This window comes from Narcine bancroftii, unplaced genomic scaffold (genome assembly GCF_036971445.1).
Source record: "Narcine bancroftii isolate sNarBan1 unplaced genomic scaffold, sNarBan1.hap1 Scaffold_154, whole genome shotgun sequence".
Taxonomy (NCBI): Eukaryota; Metazoa; Chordata; class Chondrichthyes; order Torpediniformes; family Narcinidae; genus Narcine; species Narcine bancroftii.
This window is the reverse complement of record NW_027211889.1, coordinates 582-28,387: the sequence shown is the minus strand read 5'-3', so window position 1 is coordinate 28,387 and position 27,806 is coordinate 582. Positions and strand designations below refer to the sequence as shown.

Genomic DNA, 27,806 nt, shown 5'->3' with positions numbered 1-27,806 from the left:
AGTTGCTGAGACTGCAGTCGTGTTCATTGTGAGGGTTGAACGTGGTGCGAGCGCGTGGCACAGTCTTTGCCGAATACCAGGGCTTTTTGGCCAAGTGAGGCTCACGGTGGTGACGTATTTGAATTACTACATCACACGTCACTGGAAACACCTCGCGTGTGACTTGCAGGAGAATGGGCAATGCCTTGTGCTGTCTACGAGTGGCACGAGTGGCTGGGGAAGAGGAGCAGAGTAGGAGATCCCTCACTCCTCGGAAAAGAATGACGTGCAACTGCTGCAAGAAGATCAGAGGCAGGTGGTTTCATTCCCGAGTTGCTGCGGAGGAATCGTCAGACTTCAATGTCGACCGCAGGGAAGAAAACACGCAGCAGGTACTCTCGGTCACGTGTGAAACCTTCTATGAGGCAATGTCGAAATGAACATAAGTTGTACTGTGTGCACAAGGTTCATTACTCACGTAAACATCAGACACTCATCCTATAAGGAGAGTTTGGTGTTTCGCAGCTAATTACCTCCAATTCAGTGTTGGTAAATCAGTTATGCTTTGTCTTATCTTTTTCCAAAGCATCTACAGATTGGGTGCTTCATTTATTCTGAAACTTAAACAAGGTCATCAACAAGTGAATCCTACTTGGAATTTATACATTCCTACTTAATAAATGGGTCCAGATAGTCTTATTTTTGTAAATTAAAATGAAAAACATTCTCTTTCCTTTCACAGCACAAAGGATCCCCAAGGTTTAAAGTGTAAATGATAAAACTGGAATTACTGGATATTTCAATAAGAACAGAAAAGGCTGGAAACTCCCAGCAAGTCAGGAGGTGACCAACCTGCTGACTATTTCCAACATTTTCTGTTGTTACATTTGAAGTATAATTATTTTTAATATTTCTTCTGGGAACAATTGGCTGTCAAAGGCAGGAATTAAATTCTCTTTATTGTTTTGGAGTAGGGAGAGTTTAGTGCTTTTTTTAGGAAGGAATATATGGGTTGGCACAACATCAAGGGCTGAAGGGCCTGTACTATGCTGCAGTGTTCTATGTTCTGTGTTTCTGCCATGGTGATTTAAGAGTAAATATTAACCAAGGACCCCCAGAAGAATGTGCCCTTTCCTTTGGTTTCTGCCCTGGAAGAAAGACTGATGAAAGACTGGAGTCCCGGTTTTCTAGCTGAAATCAAAACAAGAGTGTTCTTCGTAAAGATGCACCAAGAATCTGTGGTTTGCCTTTCATCAAATTCAAGTCAGAAACCTCAGCCTTGAGTGTATAGGTGTAAAATCTGAATGTCTCTGGGGATTGACCCTGTGCCATGTGTTCAGTTGCAATGCCTTCAGCAACCCTTGAACCAATGTTCATTGGGCCAATCCTGAAAGGTGTTTTGCCTTGCTTTTTCCAGATACTTTTGTTCTGTTCACTGCCATGGTTCACATGATGAAGATAATGCTTTGCAGTGGATTTGAAAATAGTCATTAAGTTTTAACTGTGACTTTTACCTTCAAGACCACATGCTTATTCTTGGTAAAATGTTTTTATTGAGTTTAACATATAAGCATACATACAGAAATCTGAAAACCACGTGACAATTCATTCCATTACGAGTAAGGACACGCGAAGAAAACAAAGTTAATGAAACTACATTCAGGATGACTTGTTAACCTCCAAAACAATTACACTCCAACTCCAATCATCCAAAATCAGATTCGCTGAAATCCTCATTTATCCAAAAGTTTACAAAAATTCAAATAAATGAAGATATCCAAAACAAATCAGGAATCTGCATTTATCTGAAATATTTTTCAGAGACAAACTAACCTCTCAGGTTGAAAAAAAAATTATTGCACGTGAAATTAGAACATCGATTGTTCTCGTTTCAGGTAACTCCCTCCCCTCTCTTTTTCTATTCCTTCTTTACCTTCCCCTATTGACTTTTCTCTCCAACTCTCCCATCAAACTGCACACCACTCACTCCCAGCAAGTGGTTGGAAGAATCCCTTGTCCTGCCGTCATCCAGGAGAGCGGCCTCTCGGCAGCAGCCGGTTGGTCACAGCCCTTTCAGATAATCGGAGTTGTAATGTAATAAGAAATAATCTATATGGTGAACCCATTTATTGAAATAAATTGTACAAAACAAAAGAATAAAAAGAAAAAGAAAACAACTCGAAAAATTAAATCTAAAAAATACATCTAATCTAATGCCTCTCTCTAATCAAGGTTACCTTGCAGACAGAGTAAAATGGGGATTTTTGTTTAAGGTATTGGAAAAATTTAAATTTGGGCCACTCTTTATTGGTTGGGTGAAGGCCTTATATAAAAATCCATTGGCTAGAGTGGTGACAAATGGACAAGTATCTTCTTCGTTTATATTATCTAGATCAACTTGACAGGGTGTCCTTTGTCACCGGCTTTATTTGCTTTGGTTATTGAACCGTTAGCGCGAATGATTAGACAAGATGGTGATATTAAAGATATTAAGGCAAATGAGGAAGAGTATAAAATGAATTTATTTGCCGATGATGCTTTGATATATTTAACAAATCCTACGCAGTCGTTAGGAAGGTTACATGCAAGGTTGGAACAGTGTGGTGCATTATCAGGATATAAGGTTAATTGGGATAAGAGTGAAATGATGCCTTTGACAAGAATGGATTATGCAAACTGCAGATATTGTTACATTTAAGCGGTTGGATAAAATTAAGTATTTTGGGATAAATGTAGATGATAATTATAATCATTTATATGAGTTGAATTATAGACTATTATAGCATAAAATTAAATTAGATTTAAATAGGTGGAAAGATTTACTGATAACTTTAATAGGGCGATGTGGCGGCGCAGTCTCCCATGGTGTATAACGCCACATGGCGGAGCAGCCATGGGAAGATGGCGCTGTCAAGGTTTTCTCCCTGCCTCAAGTCACCTGCCCAGCGCACGCCTGGGGCAGCGATTCTGATATCACAATGCACGAGGTGACTGAGCTTAGGCTGCCCTTAAGCGGGCGCGGGCTGAATTTGAATAAAAACATCATTAATGGCTTTCAATGTGGTGGCTGAGTCTTTCTTGGTTGTGTCCATCACGACAGTGTTTTAAAATGAATGTTTTCCCCCGTATTCAGTATTTTTGTCAATCAATTACATGTGGGATTCCTAAAAGGTTTTAAGGATTTCCATGTGCTGGGAAGATCTTTATTATGAAAAGGTAAATTGGCAAGAGTATCTATACAAAAATTGACTTGGAGTTTTATAATTACCACATTTTCAGGATTATTATGAAGCGGCACAATTCAAGTTTATTAATAGAATGGTTGGATCACAACAATCTTTACGTTGGGCTAAAATCCAAATGGCTCAGCTTCATGAACAAAGAATGCAACAGTTTATTTATAAATGGAATGCTCAACTTTTCCAAAATTATCCTTTACCGGTGTTAAAACATTTCATGGAAATATGGTATCGGACCAACGTTGCTATTGGTGCTGAGGGCAAAATTTCGGCTAAAACCCTTTGTATTAAAATAAGCTTTGTATAAAAATAAATCACGTATTCCTGAATATTTGGGAAAAGAAAGGTATTATCTTGGCCGAAGATTGTTATGAAGCTGGAAATTTTGTTTCATGTCAGTGATAGAATGAAAAAATGGATCAGGTCCATGCTTAGTAACTTTGTTACTAGATAATTTTGGACACAGTTTGAGATTACCTCGAAGGAAGAGATTTGAATGTTCAATTATTGAAGGAGGGGAAAGGGGATTGATTACACAAATGTATGCTTTATTACAAAATAAGATGCCTAAGTCGGATATTTATAAAGTGAGAAGTAAAAGGAAGAAGGATCTGTCGGTTTTAATTTCTCAGGATGATTGGATGACATTATGTGAGGACAGTGTGACTAAGCCAGTAAACGTAAGATAAAGATTCGTTCATTATAATTTTATTCATCAACTTTACTTAACACCTGAGAAGTTGAAGAAGTATAGATTTATCTCTTTGGATATGTGTTTTCAATGTGGGGAATAGATAGGGTCTTTTTTACATTCAGTATGGTTAGGTGATCAGGTGAAACCCTTTCTGAATGGAATTATGGCATTTTTATTGGGACATATGAAGTAAAATGGAGTTTGGAAATGAAATTGGATACATTTCAAATTGCATTTATTCAGTTGGAATAGGCAGTAGCGAGAAAATGTAAAGCTATAACCTGGAAAGATTAAATTGAATTAAGTATTCAGAGATGGCACATGTGTCAGAAATAAAACTTCTCACACATGAGTCTCTTTAAAACTGATGACACGACAAGCTTTATTTACAAGTCTGCAGAGTTGGACTCAACTGGTTTCTCACCAGTTAAGCCCCGATACATACAGTGCATTGATTTTTATACCTTTATTATTTGCCCTTCCCCTTCTTATTAATACTGTTTTAATTGGTTAGTATTACAAAAACATTCTGAGTATAACTGCATTATTAATTATCACGTTCGTTACGTACGCTGTGAACTCTACATTCACTGAATTCTGTTTCTCACACTTCTTATCAATCCTTTGTCTCCTGCATGTCTCTCACTATGACCATGAAAAGATAGGTTTAAAAAAACATATTCAGCAGCTCCTTCTGTCCTTGACTGCTAGTAAACTCTCTGTCCGTTCTGGCTTCCCTGTTTATGATTAATCATCACATTTTAACTTAAGTCTTTTTAACCTAAATTCTCTATATCACACATGGACTTGCAATCATGTATTCCATTGGAAAAGATAACTTACAATTTACGCCATGCGTCTACCATTTTTGTTAATGTGCGGGTCCCTCTGTGAAATGTATGGGTCTAAATATGTCATGGTTGATTGGTGACATCAAACCCGACTATGATGGTTTGTTTCTTTAGTTTGAGGTTGTAGAGGATGGGAGGGAGCTAAGAGAGGGGGTGGGAGGGGGGTATATATGGGGGAAATTTTTGTATGTTAATATGATGTGTTTTATTATGGATTTTGAATTTGATTTTAAATAAAGTATACAAAAAGGTTACTTTGTAGACCACATGCTAATAGTTCCTTTCATTGTTGTTCAATAACATCTGATCCTTTCCTGCTTCTAAACTGTATTTCTGTGAAATCTCCACACAGCGGCTTCTCTGTGTATTTCCGGCACTACCTGATCCAATGCACTAATTGATAAGGTGGTGTCTGCAACCTATCTTAAGGAAGGCTGAGACGACCACAGATCGCTAGTGATTGTTGTTTACTTTCAAGCAAAGTTGGATCGGCCAAGGGTTCTTCTCAGATCTCTGAATGTGCAGTGTGACAAGAGTTTTAGAGGTAGCTTGGAATGAATTACTCGAGCAGCTTCCACACACACACATTTGAAAACCCAGAATTTTAGCAGGATTATTGCATCCTGCTTTTTGCAAAGGAGCAACAAAGTATCCACATACAGCTTGCCAAGGAGAGCATGTGGCGTTAGCAGGCAGAGTTAGAACAGCTTTGCTCTCAGAGAGGGAGGGAGTGAGAGAGAAGGAGTCAGAGAAATCTGTTCCAGAGGGACAAGCTGCCAAACTTTGGAAGGCTGCCTGGTCAAAAGAGAAGACTGATGGTCTGAAAGATGACCTGAAAGAAAAAGGATCATCCGGAGAACCCTGAAGGGGGCAAGTTCTGTCAGAAAGACAGAATTAAGAAGAAATCAGTTGCAGATGCTCTGGAAATGGAATCTCTCTCTCTGAAAACCAGCAAGAGCCCTTCTGAGTGGTAACCATATGTCTGTTAAACACCAAAGCTTGGTGAACTTTGTTAATGCTAATGTATGAGCACTGTTGCAAGAATTGCCTGCAACCAGTGAGATTGGACTGTAATCCAAAGAACTTTTCTAATCTTCAATACACATTACACTCACCTGCACTTAGTATTTGAGGGCGGATTAAGTGGGTTAGGTAGGTTAAGTAATAAGTTAAAGTTCAATTCTGTTTTCATGTTCAAATAAAATTCTAAACTACTTTTGTTTAAATAACCCTGTGTTGTCGTGCATATCTATTGCTACTGGTTTTTGGGGTCATCTGGACTCCGTAACATTTTATGGGGGCTCATCCTTTAGGATTTGAACATTGCAGTTTCATGATTTATTAGTTGATTGGGATGTTTTTGCAGGCTATTTTTACAAGCTTACAGAAAGCTTGTGTCTGGAAAAACTGCAGCAATGGATGTTGATACATTTTTGTTACAACCATCACCTGCAGAACTGCAGAAGGTGAGAAAATAGGAACTGATGGCTATTTCTGAGGCATTGAAAATTGTTGAAGTTAAACATTGGATGAGAAAAGTACAAACGTAGAGGATTATAATAGTGAAATATTACATGTGAAGGAAAATTTGTTGAGGAAGACTCACAAAAGGACATTCCAGAATAATAGGCATTTTCAGAGAGCTCATGTGGACCAGATTAATAAACCTGTTCATAAGGTTAGGATGGAGCAGGATAGTAGGGCTGAAATAAAGTCTGGAGAAAATGTTCAGTAAAAAGATGAAGGAAAGGTAGGAAAGGACAGAACTTCTGTATTTATATGCCATTTGTGTAAGAAAGCTGGTCGTGTGACTGTCTAGTCTTGAAACAGAAAAGGTAAAAACAGGTTTAACCAGAACCATGTATACAGAAACAGTGGAATTTAAGGAGAGCAGAGGTGCATAACCTGATCAGTAGGTCATGGATGTTTTCAAGCCTTTTGTGTCAGAGGGCTTTGTCTCAGGTTCCAGTTAACATTCTTAGAGATACTGAGGCTGCTCAGTCATTGTTGTTAGAAACCGTTTTAACTGTGGATCAAAGGACAGACACAGAGGAGACAACTTTGATTAAAGGTGTTCGAGATGAGGTAGGGTCAATATTGCTTCACAAGGTTGTGCTAAATTCAGAATTAGTCAAAGGAACTGTTGTAGTAGGAGTTACCCATGCAAGGTGTCTCGTTTTTGCTGGGGAATGATTTGTCAGAGAATAAAGTTGGGTCAGTTTTAAGATTGACAAATTGGCCTAGTAAGGATGTGGTTAGAGAGGATGGTGAGATATATCCTGCATGTGCGGTAACTAGGTCTGTGACTAAGAAAATGATGACAGCTGAAGATGATCCAGTTGGGGGAGTCACGTGATGGAGTAGTGGCCGGTCAGGGAATTCCAGCCCTCTCCGGAAAAGTTTAAAAAAAACACACAAAACACAAAGGTACAAGATTAAAATTTAAAACAAAGTAAAAATAAAGGTGAGAAGAAAATGGCAGCGAAGAGAGAAAAGTCGAAAACAACGGGAAGAAGAGAAGAAGAAAGAACGTCGGAAGAAGAAGGTGAAGGCCTTACCTGTCCGAGGAGGCCCGCCGCGGAGAGAGAAGCCCGCTCCCTCTGGTCAGTGGAAGTCCCGGGCTCGGGACTACAAAAATGGCTCGCAGAGCCGAGTAAAAGTGCGCAACCGCGCAAGAAAAAAAACACACTGACGGGAGGGGGAAACAGCTGCGGAGTCGATCTCCACAGCTGAGAGAGACACCTGCAGCACAGCAGCTGGTGCAGAACAGAGACAATAATGACAACAAGAAAGAAGAAGGTAAAAAGAAAAGAAGGAAACAACAGATGGTCAATCCAGAGGAAGAAGAAGAAGAAGAACAGAAAGAAGTGGAAGAAGAAGAGAAAGGCAAGACAATGGATGTATCTTTTTTCAAAGAATATATGGAATCAGTGAAAGAATGGCAATTACAAGAATTTAATGAGATAAAAAGAAGAATTAAGAATGCAGAAGAAAAAATGAATAAAATAGAAATGGTCATATCAGAGATAGGAAAAAGAGTGGAGAATGTGGAAGAACGAGAAATAATCGTAGAAATGGAAGTAGAGGACAAAAGAGAAATTAGAAGAATCTAATAAAAAAGTTAAAGAGGCACACGAGCTGTAAGCTCAGAAGACAGATATAATGGAAAACTACATTAGAAGAAATAATATAAAGATAGTGGGCCTTAAGGAAGATGAAGAAGGCAAGAATATGAGAGAATTTATAAAAGATTGGATCCCCAGGGTCCTAGGAAGACCAGAATTACAGGAAGAAATTGAAATAGAGAGGGCACATAGAACATTAGCCCCGAAACCACAACCGCAGCAAAAACCAAGATCCATTTTAGTAAAATTTTTAAGATATACAAGAGAAAATATATTGGAGAAAGCAATGAAGAAAATAAGAGAAGACAAAAAGCCACTGGAATACAAAGGTCAAAAAATTTTTTTCTATCCAGACATAAGTTTTGATCTCCTGAAGAAGAGGAAGGAGTTCAATACAGCAAAAACGATCTTATGGAAAAAAGGATATAAATTTATGTTAAAGTACCCAGCGGTACTTAAAATAGTTATTCCAGGGCAACAAAACAGACTATTCTCGGATCCAGAGGAAGCACGAAAATTTGCAGAACAACTACAAAACAAGCAGAGAGATGAAGACATGTAATGAGAGTAAAAATGACCACGAACTATATGTATGTGTGTATATGGGTATATGTATGTATATATTTTATATATATATATATATATATATATATATGTAGATGTGTATGTATGTGTGTGTATACATGAATGTATACGTATTTAGAGGAAAATATATAGAGTATAGATAAGAATTAATAAGGGAATGAAAGGGAATAGAGGGAATAAGGAGGGAATTAAAAGAGTGACCTTTGTTACATATGAAAATTGAAATCTTTTCCGGGGGGGGCTGGGTGGGGATGAGTTACGGTCACTGCAAAATCAGTTGACATTTGCGAGTGAATTCGCAAATCCAAATGGAGAGGGGAGATGTGTTTGCCCAACAAGGGATAAAGGGCAACGCAGGAGGGGGAGGGGAGAATGGGGTTAAAGAAGTTTTAAGTAGGAGAATAAGGAAAATGTTTGATGTTTTAGAAATGTTGTCTTATAAAGTGTTCAAAACAAGAAAACAGAAATGGATAAGAAGGAAAGGTGATGATGGAGAAACGGAAAGGGAAGATAAACAAAGTTTGAAATGGCTACGTTGAACTATATGACTTTAAATATTAACGGAATACATAACCAAATCAAAAGGAAGAAACTGCTAAATTTACTGAAAAAAGAAAAAATTGATATAACATTTGTGCAAGAAACACATTTAACTGAATTGGAGCACAAGAAATTAAAGAGAGATTGGGTAGGACATGTAACAGCAGCGTCGTATAATTCAAAAGCAAGAGGAGTAGCTATATTAATCAGTAAAAATGTACCAATTAAAATAGAAGAGGAAATAATAGATCCAGCAGGGAGATATGTAATGATAAAATGTCAGATATATTTGGAGTTTTGGTATCTACTCAATGTATATTCACCTAACGAAGAAGATCAAAAGTTTATGCAAGATATTTTTCTGAAGATAGCAGATACGCAAGGGAACATATTAATAGGAGGGGATTTCAACCTTAATTTGGATTCAAATATGGATAAAACTGGGAAAAAAATTAACAGAAAGAACAAAGTAACCAAATTTATAATTAAATCGATGCAAGAAATGCAACTTTTGGATATATGGAGGAAACAACACCCAAAGGAAAAGGAATATTCATATTATTCGGGTAGACATAAAACATACTCAAGAATAGACCTATTTCTGTTATCAGCTCGTAAGCAAGATAGAGTAAGAAAAACAGAATATAAAGCTAGAATATTATCGGACCATTCACCCTTGATATTGACAACAGAGTTAGAGGACATCCCTCCAAGAATGTATAGATGGAAATTAAACTCCATGCTACTTAAAAGGCAGGATTTTAGAGAATTCATTGAAAGACAAATTAAAATGTACTTTGAAATAAATACGGAATCAGTGAAAGATAAGTTTATACTATGGGATGCAATGAAAGCGTTCATTAGAGGGCAAATAATAAGTTATGTAGCCAAGATGAAGAAGGACTATAATCAGGAAACAGAGCAGTTGGAAAGGGAAATAGTAAATATAGAAAAAGAATTAGCAATGAAGGAAGATACAACTAAAAGAAGAGAATTGGCAGATCAAAAAATAAAATATGAAACACTACAAACATATAAGGTGGAGAAGAACATAATGAAGACAAAACAGAAATATTATGAACTAAGGGAAAAAACGCACAAAATCCTAGCATAGCAGCTTAAGACAGAACAAGCTAAGAAAATTGTATTGGCATCAAGGAAAAAAGACAAACAAATCACATATAATCCAACGGAGATCAATGAAAACTTTAGAGAATTCTATGAACAATTATACCAAACTAAAAACGAAGGGAAAGAAGGCAAAATAGATGAATTTTTAACTAAAATTGAACTACCAAAATCACAAATAGAGGAATAAAATAAATTAACAGAACCATTTGAAATAGTAGAAATACAAGAGATAATAAAAAAAAACTACCAAATAATAAAACACCAGGAGAGGATGAATTCCCAATAGAATTCTATAAAACATTTAAAGATTTATTAATTCCTCCCCTCCTGGAAGTAATCAACCAGATTGACAAAACACAAAGCTTACCAGATTCATGTAAAACAGCAATAATTACAGTAATACCAAAGCAAGGGAAAGATCCACTCGCACCAGCATCATATCGACCAATATCATTACTTAACACAGATTATAAGATAATAGCTAAACTATTAGCAAACAGATTAGCAGATTATGTACCTAAAATGGTAAATCTAGACCAAACTGGATTTATTAAAAAAAGACGCACAACAGACAATATTTGTAAATTTATTAACTTAATTCATGCAGTAGAAGGGAGTAAAGCGCCAACAGTAGCAGTTGCTTTAGACGCAGAGAAGGCCTTTGAAATGAAAGGGGAGGGATTAGACGAAGGGGCCCGAGAAATGAAGGCAGTGTTAGGGAGACATGAGCAGGGAAATGATGAAGCGGAATTCCGTCGATGCCCGTGTGTGTGTATAGGAGGCTGGTCTTTAGTATTTTCCATCCTTTTCGTATTGATCCAAGACTGGGCAAGACCACGTGTTGCCCATGTGCATATTCCGATGAAATGGTGTGGAATGGCCCCTGTTTATAAACAGGCATCTTCCACTCAAGTGGTTTCACATCCTCCTCAATCCCAAGGGTTTGCAAATAGATGAGGGAATATGGAATTGCTGCCAGGAAAGTACAACACGTCTTCAAACTAACAGGATTTTGCAATTTGTAGGAAACAACAGAAGGTCACCTACAAAAACATAAGAAGACAGTAGGTGATCTTCTGAAATGGTTGGCAGTCGAGGGTCACTATGGAGTTCATATCACCGAAGACGAATTCTACGCATTAGGTGATGGTTTCCAGATGGAGGAAGAGGACGATGCGATGGGGTCATTTGCTGAGATGGGCGAAAGACTGAATGACCACCAGCAAGGCCTGAAGGTATGAACACTTCCAGGTGTTTTGGATAAGTGTATATTCGAACAATTGTAAAAATATTTTGGATTGGACTTTTCATCAGAACCTCTGATCAGTACAGATTTGATGAAAGGCGACTGACTAAATTTCATTTAAATAATGACTAACACAATTTCCAAATAATGTTGAATTGAATTTTGACGATCTTCTCCCAATCCTATTCAAAGATCTAGCAGATCCTCTTTCTAACTCAGTCCTACTTTCTGTTCTTTGCTCTGGCCCAGTCACGCAAGTGATGAGAGATGACGGGAATATGATTAACTCACTAATGAAGGGGCAGTGATTGACGATGGTCACAGAGGCCCTTCACTAACAATCTCACCATGGCAGCTTCTTAACAAAAACTCTTCACCTCAGTAATGCTGTATTCTCAGATAATGTGGATCTTGATGTTGTAAAGGGAAGAACCTCCTCCCCTATTTTGATAACTCCAGCACCCACTCATGTGATTAACTCTTTATAACCCATTGAATGGGCCATGCAAGCTATTCACAACCAAAAAGGGTTGAGGAAGCATACACCACCGGAATGAATTCTGGCGTAGCAACGTCACTGTTCGTCCACTCAACCAGGCCAGATCCTTGTGCAGATCTAGGGATTGGTTTGGAAAAGAGAGTGAGTAAGGCTACACCCCCTCACTACCACAATTTTCCTGTTGTTGAGGCAACTGTTGGTGACAGCAGGAGCAGAAAGACTCATCCCATGTTTCTCCAGGGGCTCCCTCAATTCTGATGTGTGGTAGCACCATTGTGCTAAATGGGATAGATTCAGAATAAATTGACAGCTGGAATCACAGTGGCCAAAAGGTACGATGGGCCTTTAACATTTGCAGCAGGAAAGTGTTACTTACCATCGTTAGTTCTCCCATTACAACCAAGACAAGTCATCACCATGGTTTAATAGGGAATGCAGATGCACATGAGGTGCCAGACTGATAATCTTACAACACTGGACAGTGGGCAGGCAATGCAGAAAAAAAAATAACATTCCAAAGACAGAATTAACCGCTGATGAAATTTGAGCTCTGTCGTCCTTCCGGCTGGGTCATGAACAGTAAACAGGAAAAGAGGGACCAACGGTCTCCTCATTCTCAGTGGTGGTAGGCCTCAGCTTCTGAATAACAATGTTGGGGTTAAGACACTTTCTAGCATGTTCCATCAGGTTCTTCCGACACCATCACAGAAATCACTTTCACCCTATTTGATTTACTTAGGAACACCAAGTGCAGCAGACAAATAGGACCAGACTCCATCACATTCGAAGTACTGGAGAAGTTCAGTCTAGATTTTTTTGCACCTCTTGTCACAGTTGATCCACTGACATCCTTCTGACAAAGTGACAAATTCTTCAGGTATCTGGTCCATCTACCAAAAGCAGGACAAAGCCATACTTTATTTAATCAGCTGCCCGATGGAAAGTGTGTCGCACACACTGTGACATAAAGTGGCATTGTTCACCAATAACCTGCATAATGGTACTTCAATTGGGTTTTGTCACATGACTCCAGGTCTCCTTCTCACTGTGGTCCTAACATGGACCAGCCACTTTGAGTACTGTGATAACTAAAACAGATCAGAGGCTACCTGTCAAGCAGTAGGTGGCGAACCTTTGCTCCGCACTTGACTGGATGAGCACAATTCCCAAAGGGCCCAAGGACCTCAACAGCAGAGCAAAGCAGTTGGCTTGATTAGCCCTCCATTCATTCTCTCCACTGAGGTAGTCCTGTATTCTATCAACGGAGTGAACGACATCTACTCGACTCCAAGAATATGTCCAAAGAGGAGCCTTCTGACATGGAGAGGGACGTGCATTAGGTCCGTAGGAACATTACTACCTGCTGATTCCCCTCCACACTCCTCTCCCTTCTAACTGGGAAAGATATTGCCGTTCGTTCAGTTTGGGCCCTGGCAGGGACACCTGCATCTTGAAGCACTAATGTGAAAATGATAATTACCCAGAATGTTTTCACTCAAATGGGGATAGATTTTCACGTTTGTCATTCCTTAATATGCAGTGCTCAAGTCAGATTTTCATCGTTAAAAAAGAGCAAAGATCTTTAAACATTTACCAATTGATGTTATCTTCTTTTCGTAAAGCATTGCTTAACATGTATGCAAATTATTGCCCTGTGTGTGCTTGACAGCCTGGTTTGTTTTGGAATAAGGCGACTTGAATAAAGTCTTGTCAAGTCCAAAGGAAGTTGAACCAAATGGTAAAGATAAATACAATAAAGTCACCGTTATGTCTCTGTGTGGGAGGCTTCTTAAATAGCAGAAGTAAAATCTCTTCTGCTATTTGAATCTTGCATCTTCTTAGAGATGCAAGATTCAAATAGCAGAAGAGATTTTACTTATTGATGCCTTCCACCATGCCAGGAAATGTTCATACTCACATAGACATGCACCCCACATTGGTGCACGACATTTACGACAGTGAGACGGGTGTGTTATCTCGTCAGGATCATGTGAACTCTTTTGTAACTTCCTAGGAATACACCCTTCTCACTGTGGTAACCGTCGTGCACTACTGGGGGGCACCTATACATGAGTATGAGTGTGAACAGTTTCCTGAGATGGTGGAAGGCATCAGTAAGTAAACTCCCTTCTGTTATTTGAATCTTGCATCTTTAAGTTATTTAAGAATCCTCCCAGGTAACACGGAGACAGAACATGTTGGCAGTGGTCGGTCTGAGAGAACAAGAATAAAACTATAAAATGGATTGGAAGTGACTGAAATCTGAAGGGGAAGAAGAGAAAAAGTACACCTGGAAATGAATGGCTGGTGCAACAGCAGTTCACCCAGTGATGGACGGGAGGCTGAAGACATGGTTGAATCGTTTAAAACGTTTCAGCAGATGTACAATTTAGCAGTGAAAAGCTATTTTAAAAATGCAACAGCGAGGAGAAGGTTAGTTCTATACATGTCTGGACAGGGGAGCCAGGCCGTGACTTATTTAATAGCTGAGAGCTTACGGGGTGGAGAAAAATGATCCAGAGCAGATATTTGCAAAGGTTGTTTCTCACCTTGAACTCAGCTCTAATCCTAGACTTGAATGCAATGAATTTCAAGGTTTTGTGTAAGAGACTGATGAGACTGTTACTAACTTCCTTACTACACCAAAAATTAATGCTGCAAAATGCAGATGGAAGGATATAGAGGAAAGATTAGCTGATCCACTAATATGCCCATCCTGAAGTGCAAAAGTCTCTTCTAGGGAAGGATAGCTTGAAATTGGCCAAAGACTCTGACACAGCCAGAGTCTTCAAAGCCACGAGGACGCAAATGAAATCCCTATCAATGCAGACCCACCCACAGCAAAGAGAAGGAAGGGTTGATGCTATAAAAAATACAATCAGAAAAGTGCCACCCCCAGGACCTGTAGGAAGGGCAGCGGACAACACCCCTCCGTGACCAAAATGATTGCCCCGCATACGGTTCTGAATGTGGAGCCTACGGCATAGCAAACCACTGGGCGAAGATGTGCAAGTCTGGCGTGAAGGAAACAGTGATACCAGTGAAGAAAAAAGACAAGAAGATCCACCATCTCTTAAAAATGTTGACACACTCATATACATAGACATCCACCCCACAGTTACTTCAGTGAGAAGGGTGCATTCTTACACAGTTACAAACTAGTTCACATTCTCCTGACTAGATCACAGTCACCTCTCGTTAGATTTCACGTGTTCTCTTTTACATCATGAAAGAATATTAAATCCCTGAATTGAAAGTTAAGGATGAGATCATTCAAATGACAAAAGTTTAATGTGCTTAAGTTTAAATAAAAGTAAGTCTGTTTGACAGGGAAGGGACTGTGTACAAATACTGAAGGAGAGGATTTATTTTCTTGTCAGTCAAATTAAATATGGAATATATTCTACTCCATCTCAGCAGGATTCATCCTTTGACACAAGCAAAGAATTGTAGATCAAGGTAGTTGATTAAACCTCCGAAAGCATAAAACCATTTAGATTTCTGGACTTGAAGTATGTTTCCTGTGTGTATTTAAGGGTGTTTTGGTACCCTGATTTTTAATAAATTGGGAAACTTGAATATTTTATTTCAATTGCAAATGCAATAAATAGAAACCTTACCTCCCCCAAGACAACTTGGAGCAATAAAAATGAACCTAGGATTGTTTCTTTTCTAGGAACATCGCCAAAAGTTGTCCCAGAAAGAGCAAGAGTTGGTTTTGGCCATAGAGGCAGCTCAGACTTTCCTGGAACAAAATGTCCAGGACCCTTTGCGAGACGAGGAAGTTGCACTGCAGCAGAACTTGAATGTCTTGATGGAGGAGTACGAATCCGCTTTATCAAGTGCAGATTCTCAATTAAACGTGATTGAGGATCTGCATCTAGAACTGCAGAAGTTCCGAAAAGGTGAGGGAAAGTATTCATTTATTTTCCAGATTACTATAAAATACTATTTACTGAGAGTTAAAAAGAATTCTAAGTAAGACAACTGAAAGCTACATGTGGTTTGGAATAACCCCAACTTGTAATTATTACAGGATCCTGTCAATGTGTCAAAGTCTATATAATCTGGTATTATTTGATCATTTTGATTATTTCACCATTATATTCCTTTAAACAGATAATGATGAATTTGAAACATTAATGATTCATTCAGAAAAGGAACTACAAAAAATAAAAGCTGAGGAATTTGACTCCACGTCATTGACATTCAAACTTAAGAAGCAGAAATTCCTCTTCAATGATCTTCAGTTTCTCAAAGGGGATCTAAGATACCTCAGACGATCTTGGAAAAGTCTCTTCGATGCTGCCTTTCTCTTTGAAATCAGGAATGCAATTGAAAGCTACAAGATCCCAATTGATCCTGATGCCATAAGCCAACGTGTGGAGGAGACGGTTGAAAGCGCCGATGCTCGCTTCAACGCACTTCGATCAGAAGTATGACATATCTCCTTTTTTTTGACTAATAGCATTTAAACTCCAATTTTACTTTAGATCAGTAACATGAGAGCATTTTGATAGACTGAGCAACTTGTGTAAGTTTTAGTCTTATAAGAGTGGCTCTGGAAAAGGTTTGCGGCTGTGATTAATAATACCCATGAAGAACAGGAACAATGATCAAATCTTTCCAGTATTGTGGAGCTCTCTTGGTGGCCAAACTCACTCGAGTTGGACAGAGACCACTGCAGAAAATAAGTCATGAACTCATTTCCTTTTAATAAAATCAAATGTCGAACAGATCATAATTGGTGAAGATTTTCCAGACTGGCCTCCCACGTGCATTTGTCACTGAACACGGTGTAATGTGTCCAATCCACAAAGGTCACCTCGCTGGCTCAGTATGTCCTAAACCCAAGGGTTAGGCTTGAATGGCATAACAGAAATGCAGAGTGTTCGGCTGGAACAAGCCCAGCCCCAAAAGAATTTCTGTCTAATCTTCACTGACACACTAAATTTGTGAAGGTTTTCAATGCTTCTGATATATTCCTGACCATCAGTTTATTTTGAAAGCAAACTCAAAATATTAATTAAAAGATTTATTGACATAACAAGAAAATGGAACAGTACGGCAGGGTAACAGGCATTTCACCTTTGGTGAGGAGTGAACATTGCCTTTTTGTCTGTGACCCTCAAAAAACTTGATGCAGGGAACAAAAAAATGATAGTTGGCATAAGTAATGGACCAGTAATGTATCGCTTGACCCATTTTGGATCGATTGGACACTCGATATTTGATCGCATCACAAAATCGTACATTTTAAAAATCCACATACTCATTCATTTCTTTCACTCTATAGTGCATTGGACTTGGAATCCGTCTTAGCACCAAGGTATTTGAACAATGGCAAGAGAAGGCAGATGAGCTGCGTTTGTGGCTAGAGAGAGTAGAAAGAGAAAGACGAATGGTTCAGCTGGAGGCCATCCCTAATCCAGAAATCTTGCAGCAAGAACTTGAAAATATCATGGTAAATTAAAGTTGTTATTTCATAAATCACTGTGTAATGTTGCTTATTCTAATTTACGAGTAGAATGATGAATGCTTTGAAATAATGATAATGTGCACATCCAATAACAGTGGTTAAGGCCACATGGGAGGTTGTAAGTTTGGCACCTGAAATAGGAAGTTGAGCTCCATTCATTCCAACTTGATCAGGTTTTAATGGGAGCCTGATGAAGATCCAACAGCCAATTTGTTTCCAGATGGTGGGGGCGAGATTGGAAACTGTAACAAAGAAGCCAAACAGTTCTGCTCTCATTGTGTGTCTATTTTCAGTATGGGTTTCCTCAGACCTTATCCATGTTTAATGGGGGCCTAAGAAAATGGTGGCAGAATTTTGGACGACCTCCAAGATTATAACAGCAGAGCAAAAAATCTCAGCAAATCATTAATGGGATCATCAGGTGCAGAGACGATAACTCCATAGATGGGGGTTTCAGGAACAGGTGAAGGGGGGTGGGAGGAAAGTGGTGATTTGGAGCACATTTGGAGGTAAGATTTGTTTGCAAAGTGGCAGAGATTGATTTATTCCAAAGAAGTATTCGAACCATAGAACCTTACAATATTACAGAACAGAAACAGGCCCCTTTGGCCCTTCTTGTCTGTTCCGAACCCTTTTTCTGCCGAGGCCCTCTGACGCACCTAGTCCATAGCCCTCCATACCTCTCCCATCCATGTACCAGTCCAAATTCTTTTCAAATTAAAAATTGAGCCCACAGTCACCACTTCAACGGACAGCTTGTTCCACTCTCCCACCTCTTCACTCTGTGTGAAGACGTTCTCCCTCATGTTCCCCCTAAATTTATCCCCTTCACCCTTATCCCATGTCCTCTGGTTTGTATTTCACTTGCTCTCAGTGGAACAAGCCTACCTATATTTACTCTGTCCTCCACATCATTTTAAATCTCTCTCTCAATTCTTCCCTCATTCTACACTCCAGGGAATAAAATCATAACCTGTTTAACCTTTTCCTACAACTCTGCTCCTGACGTCCAGGCCACATCCAAGTCAATCTCTGCACAATTGCCATCCTTCCTGCAGTTAGGTGATCCAAACTGCACACAATAATCCAAATTGTGTCTCACCAATGAAAATTATACTTTATCCTTTGATTGATCAAGGTCAATGTGCCAAAAGTTCTCTTTGCAACCCTATCCACATGTGACACCATTTTCAGAGAATGAGGTGTCTGTATTCCCAGATCCGTCTGTTCTATCATACTCCTCACTGCCCGACTGGTTACCATGTATGTCCTTTCTTGGCTTGTCCTTCCAAAATGCAACACCTCACACTCATCTGCATTAAATTCCATTTGTCAGCCCATGTTTCCAGCTGGTCCTGATCCCTCTTCAAGCTTTGAAAACCTTCTTTAGTGTCCACAACACCTGCAAGCTTACTCATCCAATTTACCCCATTATCATCCACATAGCCTTCCTGGTTTCTTTCTTGAGGTTTTTTCTTGCATTTTCTATACTCTTCAAGCACCTCATTTGCTCTGTGATGTCTATACCTGCTGCACACCTCTCTTCTTCCAAACCAGATTCCTAAGCCTGCTAATCTTGACAGGAACATGCAAAGTCTGTACTCTCCAAATTTCACCTTTGTAGGTCTTCCACTCACCCCGCACATACTTTTCCAGGTCAACACCTTCTCATTCCTTTCTAATTTCCTCAAATTGGCCTTTCTCCAATTTAAAATCTCAACCCGAGTCCCAGACCTATCCTTTTCTATCATTAACAAAACTAATGGCATCATGTTGACTGGAGTTGATGTTTGAGGAATTGGAATTTGCATCAGAAAGACAAATCAGAAAGTTTTGCTTTATTGAGGTGGAGGGCATTTCTGGTCTTGCAGTCAGAGAAAAATCGGACCATTTATTGCAATAATGGCCTGGGATTGATGGTCATGGAGAAAAGCTGTGGGCCATTAAGTGCTCGAGAGAATAGGAGTTGCAAACGGGTCAGATTGCTGAGGGAGAACACATATTTACCTTTGAAGGATGATGGATTGGGGAGAGGGGTCATCTGGAGTAAAAGTAGACAGGGAGAAAAACGCTAATGCAGAATAACCCTCTGCAGCCAAATCTATGTCCATTAGTGGTGAAAAGCCAAATGAGTTCTTCAGCATTATTTTATCAATGCTGATGTAAATCTAAGCATCAGAACATTTTTAAATATTTTCTTGTGACCTTGATGGTTTGCAAGGGGACTTCAGGGCCGGTCAAGAGATGTAGACAAGATAAAGATGATGAGCTCAACAGCATCAGAAAATGCTCAAACATCAGGCGTATTAAATACCTCGAAGCATTAATGAGTAATGAGTAATGATCAATAGAAAGTTTGATCTGGTTGTTTGAGAAAATTCCAATATCCTGTGGTTATTGGGTCCTTGAAAATGTTCGCCTCCTCACCCCAAAGCAGGCCAGAGAGTTGTTGGTATTTATGATAATTTATAGAATCGCCTTCACAGGCTGTTTATCTCCTTGACCCAAAGACAATATCGAAATTAACCAAGGCATCGGCAAATCTAAGATATACAGAAATAAATATTAATTTTATTGTGAATGAGTCATTGTGTCATTTTGAAATCACAGGTTCTTCAGGGAGAAATTTCTGAACATGAAGATGGTGTCGAAAAGTTACAGGAGGCAGCAAAGTGCCTGCTGAATTTGAGCAATGACGTTGTTCCAAATATAGTCCAGCTTCGAAAGACCACAGGTACCATTTCAACATTTGATGTTTAGATCATAAGGTGGTTCTCTAATTCCAACAAATACAAGTGATGCTTCCAGCTGGTAAATTAGACATTTTCAAATTGTGCAAATTACCAGTGGGGACCCACCAACCTCTTTGAACCATTCTAAAATATTTCTTGCAATTGATTGGATTTCAAATGTTGAATCATCTTTACCTAGCACGTCATAAATAGGCTATCATTTCATAAACAGCTCTGAAAATGACCATTTACTAAAGAACTGTGCACACTTCAATGTTTGAATAAAATGCAGTATTTAAGAAAGTTCAATCGAACTTTCTCCACTGAATTGTGGTCAGTGATTCAGACTCGTAGGCCAGAATCGCAATAGTATTGCAAAATGTGTGTTTATTGAATGAAATTTCTGCTCGAGTGGTGCATCTTAGAAGTGTTGGGTCTTATAAAATTGTTGCATTAAAGGTACTGAATTGAGAACCATATTTGGAGCGTTGGAAATGAAAATGGCGGCAAATGGGAATTCTTGCAGTGAATTCGTTGAAAGTGATGCTCTGCGATTATTTAATAAAGCAGCCAGGCTCCAGTCATGCATACTTGTCCGTGGCTCATCAATTAAAGAGAAGATTGAATGATTGGAAACCAGACAACTTCCAATCATAGAAACAAGACTGGAAATAGGAAACATATGTTAAAATATGCCAGCAAGGCGGTGAAGTCACGAGCTCCATCGAAATGTTAATGTTGCTTTTCTTTTTTCCAGATGCTCTATCAGCTCATTTATTTTTATACATTTTTGTTTCCTTTCCTAAACCTCAGAAATTCTATATTTTCCGTTTGTCTTGTTGATCAGTTATTAATAGAAATAGAGGGTATGTAGAAATGGTAGAAGGTTAAGCAGCGGCCATTTACCAAGTGTGAACATCTGGCAAACATGCAGCCAAGGAAGTGTTTAGGGCTGTGATGTCTCAAAGACCCCCCAATGAGAGGGGATTTCTCATGCTGTGCTGGGAGGGCACTGAAGATCCATGCATCTGAGCACCTGAAGGGCGGGATACAGTTCTGGTGAGAACGGTTGCAGCTGCTCTCAGAGTCTTCTCTATTCAGCAGGGTATTCTTTGTTGTTCCTGCTCCTCCCCGGCCCCAGCTCCCCCCCACTTCACCTGCTCCTCTCGATGAGTAAAAGGCCTTGAAGTCAACATGTTTTCAACAGAGTTGCACAACTGTCCCTCTCTTTCTCTCTCCATTTTCTTTTGCAAATGTCCCTTCCTTTTCACTGTTCTTCATTTCACTTGTCTGCTATTTCACGTTGATTCCCTCCAAACTTTTTTCATTCCTTGCTCACCTTTTCTCTCGTCATCTTCTGTTCTGCATTGCTTTAAATATTACTAAACCCACAGTTCTCTCTCCAAACCAAAAAAATGTGTTTGTTGGGAAGAAAACACCAGAAACATGGTAAATCTTTGAAGACATTTTTAAATGTATGTGTAACAGAACCTTGTGTTCATTTTAGCTACCATCGAACAGAGATTCCAGCGTTTGCGTCAGGAAACATCAGAGCAGAAGAGGACGTTGGAACGGACAAATGTCCAAGTGGAAGATCTTGAAGGTTTACTTTTACCTGGCACTTCTCACCACTGCGATTTTGGAAATGTTTTATTTCTGGATTGATGAAGCAGGATCGTTGACCTAGTTGAGAAACATTGCTATTTTGCACACATAACTGGTCCCTAATAGCAATGCAGGATTGACCAGATGATGTTGATTGCAAGATAAATCTTGGCTGAGACAATTACAGTCCAGATACAGGACATCTCGGCCCCTCGAGTCCACACCGATTTAAGTGGGCTACTCTAGCCCCACTTACCCACTCCCTGTCCATAACCCTCCAATCCCCTCACATCCAGGCAGCTATCCAACTTGTTCTGAAATGACACAGGAAGTTACATCCCAGACCCTGGCACCAATCTGTTTCCTTAATCGTATCCACAGAATCCACAATTTGTCATCCTGACCATCGAATCCCCTATAACTATTACCCTCCTCTTCCTTTCCCTACCCTTTTGGGCAACAGAGGTTGACCTTGTGCCAGAGATACAGCCACTGATTCCTTCCCCAGCCTGAATGCTCCTCAAGGAGGTGTACCATTTGTTGAGTGCTTCAGTCACAGGTGCCCCCTCCTGTATCTGTCTCTTCCCTTTCCCCTCTCCTAACTGGAACCCACTGATCCTCCTCCTGTGGCCCTGTTGAGACCACCTGGCTATAGCTCCTATCTATGATGGCCTCACTCTCACTGACCAGGTCGAGGTCATTGAGCTGCAGCTCCAATTCCCTAACACGGTCCCTGAGATGCTGCAGCTCAGTACACCTAGTGCAATCGTGGATGTCCAGGAGGTCGAAGACTCCAGGACCTTTCACATCTGACACTGAAAAGAGCAAACTGCTCTCACACTCAACCCTTCTCTCTTCCCCCTCACCTTAGAAAGAGAAAATAACAAAAAAAATATAGTCTTACCTTAATCTAGATACACTCGACCTCAGCCTCTACTCGCTGAACCCTCTCGAGCCAAAGCCTCGAAACCCCACTCTTTCACCAGGCCACTACTCACTGGGCCACTCCTCGCTGGCCTCTCCTTTGCGTTTCCCTCCTTTTATCGGCCTTGACCAATTAAACCTGTCACTCTCAACTCGCTCCACCTCCGAACACTGCCCAAACTCTGGTCTCCGCCTCCTCCGACTCACTGCTCGAACCGACTAGGCCCGAGGCCGGGTAAAGAACAGAATTTATTGTACGATAGAATCTTGTATGTTCTTTAAAAACCATATAGGATGTGGTTTAAGGTCTCATCCAAAGCAATTGCATCCACTCATGCAATTTGATTTCACTACTTCCCCAATGTGCCATTTAGAAATGCACAGAATGACGTGGATGTTGCTTCTCTTCACCATCTGAAACAAGTAAATGGGTTCTTACTATTAAAGCTTCTGCCTCGCATGTTCGAAGTTTGAAAAAGATCAAAGCTGGTGCATAGTTTCATGCATCCACAAGTGTATAAAAAATGGGTTGTGGCAAATCATCGGCAATTATCCATGCCTGCTGCATCCAGGCATATTTGAAGATTGGAGCACGACTGCAACGCCATGTCAACTGTGGCGGATTAACTACCACTCCAGGCTGAGCTTTAGTAAAGCCCCCCTAACCTTGCCTCCCTGCCCCACTCTTTGCTGAATCGAATAAAGTGACATTAAGTTACTTTAAATAACATATTAGGGGTCTCCAAAGTGGTCGATATCGACCCTTGGTGAAGGGGTGGGGGGGTGGGTTGGAGAGGCAGCAGCGTGACCCAGATGTGTGGGGGGGGGGTGAGACAGCAGCACCACTCACGTGGGCAAGGAGGGAGATAGACGGCAGCGCGACTCGGGTGGATTGGAGAATGGTAAATAGAGTCCCCTTGTTTAAAAAAGGTAATAGGGAGAATCTTGGGAATTAGGGTTAGTCTTACATTATTGGTGAGTAAACTAATGGAAGGGATTCTTAAGGATGGGATCTATGAAGATCTGGAGAAATACACTCTACTCAAGGATAGTCAGCATGTCTTTGTGAAGGCAAGCTTGGGCCTCACAAATCTAACTCAGTCTTTGGAGGAGGTTACAAAAGAAATTAATGAGGGTACGGTGATAGATGAGGTCTACGAGGATTTTAGCAAGGCGTCTGAGAAGGTCGGTCACAGGAGACTCCTTCGGAAAGTCCTGAGTCATGGGATGAGCGAAAAATTACCTGCATGAAATAAAAGCTGTCATGTCGGAAGAAAGCAGAGTGTCGTAGTGGAATGAAAGTATTCTGCCTGGAGGTTGGTGCCGCAGGGATCTGTTCTGCGACCCGTGCTCTTTGTGATTTTCATGTCACCTGGATGAAGAGGCGGATGGATAGGTCAGTAAGTTTGCGGATGTCACGGAGGTTGGTTTGGAGGAGTTGTGGATGGAGATGAAGGCTGTTAAAGGTTACAAAATGATGAAGGTGGGATGCAGAGTTAGGCAGAAAAGTGGTGGATGGATTTCAATCCAGATAACTGAGAGTTGATGCATTTTGGAAGGACAAACCAGAAGGCTGAGTCCAGAGTTAATGGTCAGTTACTTAAGAGTGTGGATGAACAGAGGAACCTTGGGTTGCAAATCTACACATTTCTCAAGGTTGCCGCACAGTTTGATAGGAGAGTGAAGAAGGATTATGGTGTGCTGAGATTCCTTCATAGGTGGTTTGAATTCAGGAGTAGAGTTGTCATGTTGCAAATCTATAAATCTTTGGTATGACTCACTTAGAATATTATGTTCAGTTCTGGTCACCTCATTATAGGAAGGAGAGGGGACAGAGGAGATTTACCAGGATGCTGCCTGGATTGGGAAACAATTCTCATGAGGCAAGGTTCACAGAGCTGGAGTGTAGAAGGATTAGAGGAGACTTGATAGAGGTCTACAAGATCTTCGACATCCTCCCGTGAATTCAGGGACCAGAACACTACGTAATATTCCAAATGCGGCGAACCAAAATTTTATACAGCTGTAACTTGACTCACCAACTTTTACACTCAGTTCCCCAAATCATGAAGTCCAGCAGGCTGGATGTTTTTTTACCATCCTCTCCACCATGTTGTCTCTTTCAGGGTGCAGAGAGCGTTCAGCTCAAAATCCTTCTCTCCATCAATGCTAGAAAGGATATATTGTAGACTTTCCCTTGCATTTGACCTCCCCCCCTCCCAAATCCAGCACCTCACTCAGGGGAGGGAGAGGGGAAGAGGAGGGAGAGGGGAAGGAGAGGGAGAGGAAAAGAGAGGGAGGGAGTGTTGTCGAGGAAGGGGGAGGGATATAGTGAGAGGGTGAAGGGAAGAGGAAAAAGAGAGAGAGTGGGGAAGGAGAGGGAGGGAGAGTTGTCAAGGAAGGCGGTGGGATAGAGGGAGAGAGGGTGAGTGGAAGAGGAGGAGAGGGAAAGGGGAAGGAGAGAGGAAGAAATGTCGAGGAAGGGGGGAAGGATACAGGGAGAGTTTGAGGAGAAGGAGAGGAAGTGGAGAAGGAGAGGGAGAGAAAAGGATAGGGAGGAAGAGTTGTAAAGGAAGGGGGAGGAATATAGGGAGAGGGTGAGGGGCATAAGAGAGGGGAAGGAGAGAGAGAAGAATGGAGTGGGAGGTAGACTTGTCGAAGAAGGGGGTGGGTTAGAGGGGAAGAGGAGAGGGAGAGGCAGGGAGAGTTGTCAAAGAAGGGAAGGGATAGGGGAAGTGGAAGAGGAGAAGTCGATGGATAGGGGAAAGAGAGGAAGAGGAAAGAAGAGGGAGGGAGAGTTGTCGAGGAAGGGTAAGGAATATAGGGAGAGGGTGAGGGGAAGGAGAAGGAGAAGGGAAAGAGGATGAGGGATAGTTGTCAAGGAAGGCAGAGGGTTATAGGGAGATTGTGAGGGGAAGGGAAGGAGAGGGAGGGAGGGAGAGTTATCGAGGAAGGGGAGGGATATAGGGAGAGAGTGGGGGAGGAGAAGAAGATGGAAAGTGGAAGGAATGGGAGAGGGAGGGAGAGTTGTCGAGGAAGGGGAGGGATAGTGGGAGGGTGAGAAGAAAGAGAGGGAGAGAGGAAGGAGATGGAGAGGGAGGGAAACTTGTCGAGGAATGGGGAAGGATATAGGGAAGAGTGTGAGGGTAAGAGGAGAAGGAGAGCGATAAGAGATGGAGAGGGAGAGGAAAGGAGAGAGGGAGAGTTGGTGAGGAAGGGGGAGCGATATAGGCTGAGGGTGAGGGGAAGAGGAGGAGAGGGAAAGGAGAGGGAGAGGAAAGGAGAGTGAGGGAGAGTTTTCGAGGAAGGGGGAGTAATGGGGTGAGGGTGAGGAGGGGAAGGAGAGGGAGGGGAAGGAGGGGGAAAGGGAGAGGGAGGGAGAGTTGTTGAGGAAGGGATAGGGATTTTGGGAGAGGGTGAGGGGAAGAGGAGGAGAGGGAGAGGAGAGTTTTTGAGGAATGGGAGGGATATAGGGAGAGAGTGAGGGCAGGAGGAGAGGGAGAGGGGAAGGAGAGGGAGAGGGGAAAGAGGAGGAAAGGGAGGGAAATTTTTTGAGGGGAGGGATTTTGGGAGAGGGTGAGGGGGAGAGGGAGAGGAAAGTAGAGGGAGGGAGAGTTGTTGAGGAAAGGGGAGTGATAGAGGGAGAGGGTGAGGGGAAAAGGAGAGGGAGAGGAAAGGAGAGTTTTTGAGGATGGGGAGGGATATTCGTAGAGAGTGAGAGTTAGAGGGGAAGGAGAGGGAGGGAGAGGGAGGAAGAGTTGTCGACGAAGGGGGAGGGATAGAGGGATAGGGGATTAATGGGTTTCTATTGTCTCTGAATCTTTACGAAAAAGTGAAGATGATTTTGAGCTGAAGACCATTGGTCGTCTTCGCGTGATCTTCCTCAACTCTGTTCATCTCTTCCCTTGAATGACTTTTGTTTCCACTGCTTGTAGATTCGTGAAGCGCAGAAGGGAGGACAACAACTTGTGCTGGAAGTCGAGCTGGTAGCAGGACCAACTGTCAATAAGGCAGCCACACTTGGAAACACAATCAACATGTTCAGGTATTTCTACATCCAGTCCTGGAGAATCTCAACAAAGTTCAAGGAGATTTCTGCCAACACCTAAAAATTCGACAACTCCAAAAAAATGTAGTGAACAGATCCAACCTTTGTACACGTCATTCATCACCCACACCAAAGCCTTTAACTCTGCATCAAGGAAACAACTATAGGACACCCCTTCTAGTATTAGATGAACTGAAATGGAAGTACGGATCCTGAGGCTCTTCAACAAAGGCATATTGGCCACAGTCATGGTCAACATGAGTACTTGGGAGCCTTTTTGCATGAAGTGAAGAGTAAACAAGGATCTGTGTCAGGTCACTCGCCTGAGTGCTACTGGTACCATGTAACCCAGTACTACCTGTCGCATGGTCGAGTGGTCGGCGACTAAACCGGCTCCCCCATCAGGCTTGCCTGGTGAGGAGGGTGGCTAGACACCCTGCAGGATGAAAAACAAGACCTGTCAAAGGGTGGATGAACCATGGACAGAAAGGTCTGGCAAACCATCATCTGAGAGGGAACAGCAACCTTTGAAGCCAGCAGATGTGCAGAAATAGAAGAAGATGAGAGGAGAGGCCGTACCAACCCAAGCCTGATCTGCCATCTGGAACAACCTGTCCTGAATGCAGAAGAACTTTCAAAGGCAAGATTGAACACAGAAGCCACTTGATAGCAACGAGGAGGAGAACTTTCTGACAGACAGCGCAGAATTCAAACTGAGGTCCAGTCCTGACCACTGGCCATGTAAAGGCATTGCCCTAACCACTACATCAACCGTGACACCCTGCTCAGAGAAGCCGGCTGGAATCTCGAGCGTCTGGAGGAATCGATGTGTCAGGCAGCAGTGGGGAGGGGTCGGGGATCAGCGGCGGCAGTGGGGAGGACTCGGGGATCAGCGGCAGTTCCTACCACACCCCCACACACACAAACCCTGACGCACACGCCCCACACACACACACACATACACACTCGATTCTTTGAAAGATTTTATTTAATATTCTCAAATTACATAAAGAAAATCAAATACACATAAAATAACTGTAAACTACATCCCCTCCCCCTTACTAATACAATAAAAACCAAAAAAAGAAAAAAATAACCAAAATAAAGAAAAAAAAAACAACCTCTCCTC

At 41.2% G+C, this 27,806-nt stretch overlaps 1 protein-coding gene across 3 annotated transcripts; it reads left to right on the top strand.

Moving 5' to 3' along the window:
* On the top strand, nucleotides 1-27,806 carry LOC138750501 (microtubule-actin cross-linking factor 1-like). 3 transcript variants are annotated; one of them, XM_069912572.1, is made up of 8 exons: nucleotides 1-371; nucleotides 11,170-11,379; nucleotides 15,566-15,794; nucleotides 16,009-16,325; nucleotides 17,186-17,353; nucleotides 19,979-20,102; nucleotides 21,608-21,703; nucleotides 26,565-27,806. In XM_069912572.1, exons 1-8 carry the CDS (start codon nucleotides 174-176, stop codon nucleotides 26,570-26,572), a joined length of 1,350 nt encoding a protein of 449 aa, XP_069768673.1. In that variant the 5' UTR covers nucleotides 1-173; the 3' UTR covers nucleotides 26,573-27,806. The 3 variants fall into 3 exon arrangements, with proteins under 3 accessions (XP_069768673.1, XP_069768675.1, XP_069768674.1); XM_069912573.1 differs by lacking the exon at nucleotides 1-371 and adding an exon at nucleotides 3,686-3,898; XM_069912574.1 differs by lacking the exon at nucleotides 21,608-21,703.

Excerpts from the sequence above, each read along its gene's own strand:
- LOC138750501 (XM_069912572.1), top strand. The coding sequence starts at position 174 with ATGGGCAATGCCTTGTGCTGTCTACGAGTGGCACGAGTGGCTGGGGAA. Across the intron at positions 372-11,169 it reads GGGAAGAAAACACGCAGCAG|GAAACAACAGAAGGTCACCT; the intron begins GTACTCTCGGTC and ends TGCAATTTGTAG. Across the intron at positions 20,103-21,607 it reads CCAGCTTCGAAAGACCACAG|CTACCATCGAACAGAGATTC; the intron begins GTACCATTTCAA and ends TGTTCATTTTAG.